Consider the following 12,643-nt stretch of genomic DNA (forward strand, 5'->3'; position numbering starts at 1 on the left):
AGTTACTCACTTTCGCTCGTCTGTGAGTACAAAAAAAAAGAATAAGATAACAAAAAAATTAAATTGAAATTTGTTGCCGCTGCTGTGTGCTTTGGCAAACTTAAGAAAACAGACAAACAATTTTTACAACGTTTGCATGCATATTTGATCAAAAACAATCAAATTTTATGCAGCGGCAGCGGCTCAAGTAAATTTTTGAACAGCAGCAGACTAGCATCTCAAAATGTTTGCGGAAAATAAAACCAAATTTGGAAAATTTGTAAACGTGTGTGTTAAATGAAATGTTTTGCTGTGAGCTGATTGTTCGTGTTGCAGATCTGCAGATAAGTTGAACCTAAATGCTCCAATGAAGAGTGTTTGATTTGGATATACCCTGTACTTAGTTAAATGCAGATGCTTTATATACAAAGTATATATTTTGAAAAAAAAGGAAAGTCTATGTATACGCTTTTTATGGGAATTCTCCTTAATGAACCCACCCGTAGCTCGGTATATTTGTTACCATTGCTGTTGATTGTTGTGAAAGGCGATTTGAGGCCAAGTGGCAAAATTAAAAATGGATTTTAATGATAGCAACAGCATCAGCATCAGCAAAGCCATGTACATGCTGAAAACACTGAAAAGTGAACATTAAACATTGATTTTATTTTGTTGAACATCATGTTCGTAAGTCATAAATCTCTTGCTTCGGACTTTTGAGCTAGTCAATGTGTTACCCGCCACGTGCTGTGCGGCCGAATGCCTCACTTGCCAGTCATATTAAGGGCATTCCCGCTTCAGCTATATTACATAGTTAATGTACATGTAGTTTACGATTGATTTTCGGCTGATCAATGACCGCCCGCTGCCCTGGAGCCAACAAATCGAGCCGCCTAGAGCAGTGGCAGGTGCACCGTCTGTTGTAGATTTTGTGACCCCCACGTAACTTGAAACAAATCGCAAACAGCGCACCTTTCACTTAAATTAAACAAAAATCAATAATAAAAACGCTGCAAACTGAGTTGAGTGCTTTGCATCTTTGCCTAGCTCTGTCGACTGCCTTTTGATGCCTTCATGTCGCCGGCTGCATGCCAATCGCATGGTTTATGTGTGTAACTGGCTTACATTTTAGTCGGCAACGCGGTCTGGTAGCAGACGAGTAGCTAAAAATTGGTCAGCTTCCTGAAACGTTAATCGTAAATCAGGTTTTTATTTTAAGGAGCATGTGGGGAAACTAATCCCTCAACTTATACACGGTTAGCTTTAATAACGACTCCAAGTTAAATGCACAGAAACTTAATTAATTTGGATTAATTGACCGTTTTACAAGGGAATTTGTTCACTGTTCTTTTTGCTATGATTATTTTATATTATTATTACTATTTTATGACCCGTAAGAATACTAAGCATAACTCTGCATCTTGAACTCGTACGGCATAGCAACTAAGCCGCGCAGGACGTCTCTTTGCTTTTGATGTTTTTAATAAAAACTTTGCTATATTATCCCCATTAGTTATATCAAAATATGAAGGAGGTTTATTAGCATCGAATCTCTTCCGTTTTGGACAATGAATTGGCTTAAAATATATTTGAATCGAATCTCAGTCACCTTTGAGATGTTTTTTAAAAACTTCCTCTAACTAGGAAATGGGAATATTATTTTTGAACTAAAATTCAATATGGTATTTAAAATTCAAACCACTTTTACGTCGTGTTCGTAACTTAAGGCTTTAAAATCAACTTTCTCCAGTTCTTTGTTATTTAATTAACAATAGAGCTTCCCATTTATGATACTTTAACATTTGCATTAGTTTTTCCAAGCTTCATGCAATTACTTTTATAATGACTTCGTCGTGTGAATTCAAATTCGATCGGCCCAATCCTGTTTTCTACAGCGGAGAGATATTTACTGGGCGCATCATTTTAAGAACGTCTTCTATCAAGTCTGTTAACAGGATCTACATAATGTTCCTAGGCCTGGCGAAGGTCATGTTTGAAGAGCAACGTAGTGACACCATATCTGGTAACGAAGTCAGGTACGATAGGGCGATCTCTCACTCCACAGAGACGTACGTCAAGTCTCACACAGATGTCTATGAGAAAGGCAGACTGCCAGACGGTACGCATACCTTTCCTTTCTCCATAACGCTTCCGCTGGAGTGCCCCACGTCGTGTGTGGGAAAATATGGTAAGATCTCCTATGAGCTGTCACTCGTGTTGGAACGTTTCTTTAGATACAACAATGTGTTCACTCGGCCAGTGACCGTATTGCAGACCTATAATCTCAACTTGCATCCAGAAATGTCAATGCCGATTGAGCATATGGCAATCAGGAGATTATGCTGCTGGCCCTTTCGTTCGGGACCCATAAAATTACATCTTGCAATACCCTATAGTGGCTATGCGGCGGGTCAAACGATAAACTATAAAGTGCATATAGACAATATGTCGAATCGGCATGTTAGAGGTTTCTCAATGACTCTGATACAGATATACGAATTTAGGATTAGACATGAAAGGCGCATAGTCTCTTCCTATTTTCGCGGCGAATTTGAATCGGAGATTGTTTCTCCTACGCACAAGCGCATAGCAAGAGGCCACTATTTAATACCATCCCTACCGCCCTCATCCCGGGAAAAGCTCATCATAAATGTATCATACATGATCAGATTGACTGTCCTAATCAGCGGCTGGCATATGAAATGGAATATTGATGTTCCCATTACAATTGGCACCATACCACTCACTGTAAGTGGCGATCCCAAAGCACCAAAAGAATTTATACCAGATATAAGCAACGTTCAACGACAAACAGTGGGAGATCCACCACCTGCTTATAATGATAGCCAACCATTGTTTGAGCAATCAGCATATGTTGGTAAATTATTTGTAGACCCCGATGCAAATGAGTACAATCGCACCGATGATTTCCTTCCATGGTATCCCACATACAGAAACATCCCGCTTCTGAAGCCACCAACAGAAGTGTCACCAACAGAAATGGCGGTATCGGAGGCTGCTCCCACAGAAACACTTGGGGCGTCACCAGAGGCGTCACCAGAGGCGTCACCTGAGGAGTCACCTGGGGCGTCACCAAAGGTGACACCAGCTATGGAGCCAAAAATACCGCCGAAAGAATAGACAGTCATCATAGATTGCTATTAAGCCATATATAATGTGACCTACAAGATTCTTTTTCTGTATCTTTTAAATGTACGACTGTTTAATACACTTACAATACTGTCATTTTGTTTTGCATTTTGTTCTGCCCATACTGCAAAAGCCTTAGTTCGATTTAATACCAAATATCTACAGTTCTATGTTGAACTAGCTGAATTTACCAGGCGTTGCCCGACCACTTCAGTCCTTATAATCGAATATGGAACACACATTTCGTATGCATTTGTCTTCCTTTCTTACTACTTTCTATTATTTTTCATTGTCTGTTTCTCTCTCTCTCTTTCTCTGGACATAGCTTGTCTAATCCCTATAGATCTTTGCTTTTATACCCTGAACCCATTTAAAATGGGTATAAGGGTATATTGTATTTGTGCAAAATCCAAATGTATGTAACAGGCAGAAGGAAGCATCTCCGACCCCTAAAGTATATATATTCTAGATCCGTGCGTCCGTCCGTCCGTATGTATGAACGCAAGGATCTCAGAACCTATAAGAGCCAGAGACTTGAAAGATGTAGGTGCTCCTAGTGCCTGCGCAGATCGAGTTTGTTTCCGATAATCGATAACTTACTCCGTTTCCAAGCAATCGATATCGATATCCTGTTTTTTGGGCAATTTTGGTAAATAATAAGAGTTAGAATCACCGAACTTGACATATAGCTTCTAAAATAGAATATATATATGCATTTGATGTTGGAAGAAGAGGGTTCAGGGTATCCCCTAGTCGGGAGCTCCCGACAAGAACCTCTTGTTAAATTTTGTCATGATTTTGAATTTCTTATCGTTTTTGGCTGCCTTTGATTGTCGATTTGTTATAGTGAAAGACAAATATTTTTAATTGCATTTAATCTTCCTCAGTCTTTTCTACCCCGACATTTCCCTGCAGAATCTAAGTAAAATCAAGCTGCTGCTTGGGCAAAGAAAGCCTCTTGTAACTTGTTGAAATGTCGCCTTCAAATTTCCAATTCATTTTTACAAATATTAATATTTTTATAGTTTACATTTACTAATATTACAAAAAATAGCAGCAAACTATTTTCATACAATAAACATTCACATGCATCGCTTTTTTTTTGTTTCTGCAACAATATTATTGTTTGTTGACGTGTCTTTCGCTGCATGGGCCACTCCTCAGCAATTAAAAGCACCGCAAAAACAAAAATAAAATGCAGTTTTTAAATTTTAATTATTGTTAGCGTTGAAAAAACGAGGCAGATAATAGCCGAAGCTGGACGGGTCTGGAACTGGCCTAGACGCAGCTGCAGTCGCCTCTTCCCTTCGCTGCGGTTAGCCGCTGCCAAAAGCCGAAAGCCGAAAGCCAACAAACAACAGGCAGAGCACATGACTTGAATGCGACCATTACGTCATGGGGCTGCACGAGAGCACTGCAAAAAATATAAAAATAAAAACAAAAATAAAAAAGTTGTAACCATACACAGAAACCGCATATTTGTCGTGAGCATTTTGTTACAATTTCAATTTGTTGCTTCAAGACTTGTCTTGGACTTTTCTGTGGGGTCGTTCGGGGTCCGATGCAGTTGCTGCCGCTCGGCTGCTCGGCGTTTAGGCGGTGTCTTTGTCATTGGTGTTGGTGTTGGTGTTGGCAGCATTGGCTGCAACTTGCCTTTGTTTTTTTTTGTTTGTTTGCTTTTATTTTGTTTTTTTGAAAGTGCATTTGCTTTGGTCTTGGCCAATATTTGACAACAACAACCGAATGGCAAAACTTGAACTGCTTTATTGCAGTTTTCAGATTCTTTTCAGAGCATACTGGAAGCCGTATATGGTCTTTGTTGAGCTGACGATTGCGAACCGACAGCAATGCGTGCTGGCTTCAAGTGCAAATGATTCCAGTGAGCAATTTCCAAAAGTTCAAATGATTGAGGAATAAAAAGTTTCTAAGATTCTTAAATCTATAGCTTCCTCTTTCATTTTTATGAAACCTGCTTTTATGTGCATACTTTTGAATAAATTTAATATTAAATCGAATATAATTGCAGATGTTGCACAGACTTGAATTGTAAAGTATATAAAATAATATATAAATAGAGAAATTTCTGTAGCTCAGGGGATTCGCAACTATTCTCTTCCGGCTTGCACTTAATGAAGTACCTATCAGGATTGCAATCTGGTTATACTTTTATCTTTTATTCTATTTTCTTATACCCCTATACCGGCTGTACAATCGCTCATTAAATTGTAAAATGCAATTTTCCTTTGCACAGAGCAAGTGTTGATTAGAAAAGGAGAAAGAGATCTATTCCGGAGTAAATTGATAATTTTCTTGATTGCATCTGGAAAAATAAGTTCAATGTGGCACTTCCTCTGCGCTACGAAATGCCACTGTTGCCATGATCCGCAATTTGTAATATTAGAGCCGAGCCGGCAGCAGCTCTTGCGGCATTCGAGCCGCGCCATTTTCATTACGCGCAACGTGTTCGCTTCTGGGCGGAGTTTCTAGCTGTTTCTAGTATTACAAATTGACTTTCACGTGAGAGAACGTCGCTTAGTTGTAGTTAAGTTTTAGCATAATAGCATAAAGAGCCTGAGTTGCGATCCAAACTGAAACTTGCCATTCAAATTGGTGTCAACCAGTCAACTGGACGCCAAAGAAAGTGGCGCCAGCTTCCAAGCAAACGACAGCAGCAGCAGCAGACGTCCCCCGTCGTCCCAGGCTCAGGCTTTAAAGTAGGTCGCCATCGCCATCGTCATCGGCTGTGACGTGCCCCAACCCGTTTTACCGGCGATTGCCGCACACACAAAAAACCCAACTGGAAAACTTGCACATAAAAATATCAAATAGAATGCGTCCTACGGGTCTAGCTGCCCCCCACTAACCCCCCACCGGCAACGGGTCTAAGATGCATTAAAATTAAATTTTATTTGCAGAGCTTCCAACTTGCATGCTTTCAATTTTACGCCAATAGCTTGGAAATTAATTAAGCAATTTCCCTCGCAGATTTTCCTACTTCTTTTTCCTTCAACATGCATGTGTGTGTGTGTGTGTGTGTGTGTGTGTACAAAATGCATTTATGCTAATTGTCAGGGGGCTAGATTACGGACGGGAGCAGTGGGCGGCCAGTTATCTATGGCGAAAGTTTGACTTTGCCTTTTGAGCAAATCGAAGCAGAGACAGAAAAGCGACATGCACGAATATTTTTGGGAATTATTGAAGCCAAGCGGATAAATTAGAGAAATTAGCAGAGATATTCAGTTCGGGCATTCGATTTGGCAGGGCATTAACTGAACGAGCAGACTGTAAAGTCATTAAAGACGGAGAGAAAAACCACACACAGCAAGCAGAAATTATTGTGTATATTGAATGAACTAAGGTTGCAATTAAATTCTCTGTATTGAAGACCAGCTTTATTTATAAAATATATATGCATGGAGAGACTTGCGCACAATACTCCCACGACTCCTATGATGTGCATATGCAGCTCAAATTCGCTTTAAGCTCTCAAGCCACACGAAACTTGCAGCCTGCACCTGAACTCAAATGATAATAACAACGACGCATACGCTTATCATGGCCAAACCAGCTAACCTGGCCCGTTCTGTCTATAGCTCGTGCCCGTTTCCCTCTCTCTGGGGGCCAACATTGATAGCCGAGTCATGGAGGCGTTAAATGAGAAGCGTTTGACAACTTTCTTGTTGTTGCTGCAGCAGCAGAGATCAGAAATTAGTGTGCCAAGCGAACCCCCAACCCCCCTGGCATGTCAGCACCCTGCCACCAGATACGCCCTCAGATTCTACCACCCACCGACAACCCACCCACACACAGCAAGCAAAAATTAATTGCAACGCCGCAAATGACAGCGTCAAGTAGTAAAAGTAAGCAGAAGACGGCTGCATCTGAGTCTGGCTATATGCGGGGCATGCCACGTACGCTAGTTGCAACAAGGATGAGCTCGTTAAAGGAAGCGACAACAACGGCGCAACAGACACAACAACAACTGCAACAAAACAGTGTCGAGTTGTTGTCGAGTGCGTAAATTTGTCTTTACTGTTGCCATTGCTGCTGTTGTTGTTGTAGTTGTTGTTGTTGTTGTAGTTGTTGTTGTTGTTGTTGCCACCAAATGTTATTAACATTCGCTGCAAGCAGCACGTGCGATGCCAAGTCAAAAAATGGGCGGTTGATGTCCTCTTACACACACAGACTCTTACACCCTCACCCACACCCACCAGGACTTTTCGGTCTTGAACGTATTTCTCTCCTTCCTGCAACATATTGTGGCAGGAAAACTTTTGAGTAAATTGCACGCCGGCAAATGGCAAAGTCTTCGCCTAGCGACCACACGAAACATCCGCATCCGCAATCTGCAGTCCGCACACCGAATCCAGCTCGAGCGCAATTCCTGAACTCAGCCTGTGGCCAATTCAAGAGCTGGCAAAAGCAGCAGCCTACTTAGGTAAATTTTACAACCCAACGGGCGTGGCTGGCCTGGAGTGCGATTCGGATTTGTAGTTGCACGATTGCTGGTGTCAGTTGTGCTCTGTTTGGGTCATTGTTGTTGTCGCATATTCGAGTGCTGCTGACAGCTTAAAGAGCAACTGAACAAGGACATCGTAGCAGAAAAGGACGAGGAGTAGTATATCTAATAAGATGTTCTGTTGACCGTCAGTTAGCTGGGGTAAAAGTAAAGTTAATTTCATAACAGATAGACAAGATTAGTGTGTTTTAATAATGCTAATATTTAAGTTTACATTGTAAATTAAAACCATAAATCACATTGTATATATGAGTGGGGGATGTATATTTAGGCTGAATAGCCAAACGGCTTTTAAGCCGCACTCTTGTCAAGTTTAAAGCACTTCCATTGTTGTGAAATTCGTTATATTTTTATCGCCTTTCTATGAGATTTTCATGAATTCAAGTAATGCTTTCAATATTCCTGTTTATGTGATATTTTATTGGCTATCATTCACATCCGCTTCTCCCACTTTTGTTGTCTGTTTTTCTCTTTCTTTTGCTCTTACGAAAAGCGCTTCTCTATGAGATTTTCACAGATTTTAAAGCTTAAGTTTATATAAATTTATAATTTTTTGTTTACATTTTCCCAATTTTTTTTTTTGGATAATGTTAAGTTTGTAGAGCTTTCATTGCAAATCTCTGACAGCCTTTGCATGTATATGATAAAAAAGCTAATTGTTTACAACATGACTTAGAGCCGGCAAATAGTTTAGCACACGTCTGATTTGAAAATTTGTACTACAATTGATGCTTACCAGGCATAGCACAACAAACAAGCATACGTAAACGTGCACGACAAACCATCCGCTGATTTATGGTAACGTTATGAAAATTGTTAATTGCGACAATTAAGAGCGGTGCGGAGGCCGAATTGGAGCCTGGCCCTCGCCAAAACAAATGACAATTAGAGTGTGTTAATCGCTGACAAGCAACACTCACTGCAGGGCGAGGGGTGCTCAAAATATTTGCACGCTGCGTGCACAGCGACACCTCCAAATAACAACAACAACAAATTATGTTGCAGGGGAACAGCAAAAAGGGAGTCGGACAGAAATTTTGCTCCTAATGAATTTGCAGTTACACATTTTGACACAAGTTTTTCGGTTGTGCACTTAGGACTTTATGGGGCAGACTTGAAAAACCCGCACGTACATAGACTTTACAACTTAATTACGGGGCGCGTTAATCCAAGGCAAATGAAGCTCGGCACTTCACGTTTGCACATAAGCATTAAATGTAGAAAATGGGTTAGGTGGCATTCAAATCTAGTACCCAAGCTTGCCGCATGCGGCACGGCACGGCGGAGTATGTCACGTCATGGGTAGCAGGTAGGTAACAGGTACCAAGTACTAAAGGTGAAGATAAAAACTTTTTAAGCGAAATGCATAAGCATATGGTATGCATATCATTAATGATTAATTGAAACAGCATTAAATTATGTTGTTTATGTTGTTGTTACATTTGATTTAATTATTTTCTAATTTCTGTAACTAAAAGGGCAAACTAATGACTATCCCAATATCCCCCATAAGTTTTTCATAAGCCAACTATAAATTAACCTTTATTATATATATATACCCATTTTCATTGCTTAAAGGGTATAAAAATGAGACTCGTTGTGTAATTTACCTAATATACTTACCTAATATATATATACTTAAATATATATAACTCTATGCCACATTAGAGTAAACTCGACATGAGTTACTTTCATTCATTGCAATAATGGCAAACAATCGGGAGAATTGTCTTTGAAGTCATCCATTTTTTGTATTTTGTTACTGCTGGTGGTCGTAATGATGCTCATGATGATGATGATGTTACGACTGCGACAGCGAATGATGATGTTGCCCAGATTGACACTTTTATTCAATGACCATGACTGTGACTGCGAGTCTGAGTGTTAATATTAGAGGCACAACTGCAGCAACAATCGTGAAACGAAAGCGGCAGGAAAAAACAATTTGTCGCTAATCTGAACTGGAGGCCTCAACGGACCGGTGCATTTTGCAACGCATGCTGCACGCTCCACGCGGCTCTCTGTTGCAAGTTGTGAGCTGAGCTGGCGGGCCGCAGACAATTTGCAATTGAAAGTCGCAACATGGAAAACCGCGGCGATTGATCGATTTTTCGAATCGAAGACTTTCCCAAAGTCTGATTCAGAAATCAGAAAGAGCATGCAGCCAACATATTATAGTAGACGATAGACGGTAGACGGTCCATTGCCTTTTTTATGAGATCACGTTCTATTAGATACGTGAAATATTTCCACAGCATCTGATGGATATGCAACTGTCATGCTATGAACCAGAGTGTGGCGAGAGCGAGACAGCACGCTCGACTAACTAGCTGGCACGTTCAACTTGGACCAAGTGCGTGTTTAACGCTACTTTGGTTAACAGCGCCAGGCAGGCTCAATATACGATATTCATATAATATCCAGATTGTAACTGTTGTTGCACAGGCGCTAAGAGCATTAAATGCGGTTGCGGTGGACTGCGGCTATGAGGAGGGCTCTGCCATGTCCAAAGATAGTAGCTTATAATAATCACATTCATAAAATGATTACCCATTATGTTTTGATTGTTGTTTGGTATTTTTCACGCTTCAACGCCAAAAGTCATTAACTTTTTGGGGAATTATTGTTTTATACCATTATTATTTATTATTTTTCATATTATTATTGTGTTAGAGCATGCTGCGCGCAAATTAAACAATTAACATGTCAATGAATCTAAGCAACGGTTAGCTGAAAGAGCTGATAATAAGAAATGTGAGGCCAAATTAGCTAATGAATAAGTAGAAAAGTAAAAGAATATAGAAAATTGAGATATCGATAACGATATAGAAAAATTGAACATGTAAGAAAGTTGCGCTCAATAACAACCGACTCCGCAATACTCTGCTCAAAGCCTTAAATCAGCTTAAAATAGTCAAATGTCAGAAAAGACAAAAATATTTGTATTTTCCATCAATATTGCTTAACTTCTATATTATATTCATTCCTGATTGGGGTTTAATTATTATATTTATCACTAACTATGTCATCTTTTTCATTTCTCAGCCTGGGTATTTACTTTTATAATTAAGAGACTTAAGCTAAAAAAAAAAGAAAAAGAAATAGACAATAGCAAACCCTAAAGACACAAGCTATTAAATTCTTCAGCCTACAATTAGCTTCAGTATCGTTCATGTATCAATTCCCAAATGCGATTTGGGCAAGTTTCTTTGCCACGACTTCCAATTAAACTATTAACTCGGATCCGATAGCACGCTGCCCCATGACGCAGCATGGACTGCTGCTCGGAGAGCTGCCAACGGGCACTACACTCAAATCTCTGTACAAAACTAGGCCAATTGTAATTAAAACGTTCTACGTGCCTCTCTCGATAAATTTTTGTTGCCAGCAGCCTAGCAACATAAAGTTGACCGACTTTGGCCAGAAAGTGCGTAAGAAACCGGTAAAAAAACCGGCACTAAGATGCGAGGTTGACGTCTGAGGAAAACTGCAGTAAATCAAATAATACTGGCACATTCGTTATTTGAATTGTTTAGATTTTTCAAAAAATCGAGATATCAAAACGAGCGGCGAGCGAATGCAAGCAAATAGAGAGCAAAAGTTATAATAATATAATAACAATAATAAAGTAACGCCTACTTTGATTAGAAAGTTGTATAATCTTTGAGCGCAACGATTCGAGGCATGTGAATTTTTTACGCAATTGTTTTTAGGTTGTTTTGCTTTTTTTTTTTTGCACTAGGCCAAGAGTTAGTTAGTTATTGTATAAGTAGCTACACGTCAACAACAAAGACAAATACAACAATTTTATGCTGCATGAAGACAGCAGCGCTTGGTATATGATTTAATTAAAGTCTGCAAAAAAAATAAAAATAAAAATAGAAAATATAAGCAAAACAACGCCTCAAAGGCCAAAGATCTGGCGGAGGGAGTGCTAATTGAAGCCGAATACCCAAATTGAGAAACTGTGCAATTGTGTTTATTTTAATTTAATTTCACAAATCTTATGCCATATTTGAACTACATTTTTGGCTGTTTATTTTAATAACAAAACACTAACGGCATTTAAAAATACATCAACAAAAATTTCAAGCAGAGAAGAAGAAGAAGAAGAAGAAAAAACCACAATTACCGCAACAAAGTAATTGTCATAAATTTGAGCGTAAAGAAATAACAGCCAAAAATCAACAAGCCCAGGGAAAAATGCTAAAAATAGCTATTTCATTCCATTGTCTATCTCCCATCCCTCTCCTTGGTTAAATTTTCTGCGGTTATGTTGGGACTCGGTGGGTCAGCATTTGGACATGCAACCCATTAAGTGACCCTCGTCCAATTGATAAATTCGGCCTTCGTCTACATTTTTCACAATGCCCAATGAAAACTTTAGCTTTCCAATTTCTGGCCTCTTGTTAATCGCTTCACTTAAAAAAAAATGAACACAATTTATAGTAGTTTGATTATATTTTCCATAACATTTTATCCTACAATCAAAAAACTCGTTTACTTACACATCTAACTAACTAATTCTCTTTTCTGCAAGTTTTGTTCTGTTTTTCTCTCCTCATCTACCTCATAAGAATGTGCTGAGATGTGAGACAGACTTTTTCTTTTCTGCGAGTTTCCCACAGCTTGCATAGATCTTCGTAAAACCTTATACTGACCTCACCATATCTTGCAATGACCTTCTGGCAGCAGCTGTTCATTTGCAAAGTAATTTCAACTAACGGTTTCACTTTAGCTCTCATCCATAAATCCAACTGACACCAGCGGACCTCTATGCGCTTCTCATAGCGACCTTTGTCGCAAAGCCTTTCACAGTGCTATTACGAAACATCCTCTGTAGGCCTCATTAAACTGACCTTAGTTGACAATGGCAAATGGGCTTTGGCTGATGAAGTAGCCATAATTATATGAAGTCAAGCGAAAGGTTTTCGGGTAAGCACGCAAAAATAGCCTTCCCAAAATTCAAGTCGTAAGGTTTATTGAACTTTTGTT

The 12,643-nt window shown here is 39.4% G+C and overlaps 3 protein-coding genes across 8 annotated transcripts in view; all 3 read left to right on the plus strand.

Annotated features, from left to right (window-relative positions):
* LOC115769857 overlaps positions 1-12,643 on the plus strand; it is a 147,795-nt gene that overhangs the window by 130,335 nt on the left and 4,817 nt on the right. The window lies entirely within an intron of this gene.
* The window catches only part of LOC115769860 (heparan sulfate 2-O-sulfotransferase pipe-like), a 41,942-nt gene that overhangs the window by 5,057 nt on the left and 24,242 nt on the right, over positions 1-12,643 (plus strand). The window lies entirely within an intron of this gene.
* LOC115769859 (arrestin domain-containing protein 2-like) lies at positions 1,652-3,212 on the plus strand. Its single transcript, XM_030714848.1, has 2 exons — positions 1,652-2,167; positions 2,240-3,212. The coding sequence occupies exons 1-2, from the start codon at positions 1,822-1,824 to the stop codon at positions 3,118-3,120; spliced, it is 1,227 nt and encodes a 408-aa protein (XP_030570708.1). The 5' UTR covers positions 1,652-1,821; the 3' UTR covers positions 3,121-3,212.

Source organism: Drosophila novamexicana, unplaced genomic scaffold, assembly GCF_003285875.2.
Source record: "Drosophila novamexicana strain 15010-1031.04,08,12 unplaced genomic scaffold, DnovRS2.1 tig00004554-arrow-pilon, whole genome shotgun sequence".
NCBI classification, from domain to species: Eukaryota; Metazoa; Arthropoda; class Insecta; order Diptera; family Drosophilidae; genus Drosophila; species Drosophila novamexicana.

Coding starts and splice junctions, on each gene's coding strand:
- LOC115769859 (XM_030714848.1), top strand. CDS start 1,822: ATGACTTCGTCGTGTGAATTCAAATTCGATCGGCCCAATCCTGTTTTC. Junction 2,168..2,239: donor GTCGTGTGTGGGAAAATATG/GTAAGATCTCCT, acceptor TCACTCGGCCAG/TGACCGTATTGCAGACCTAT.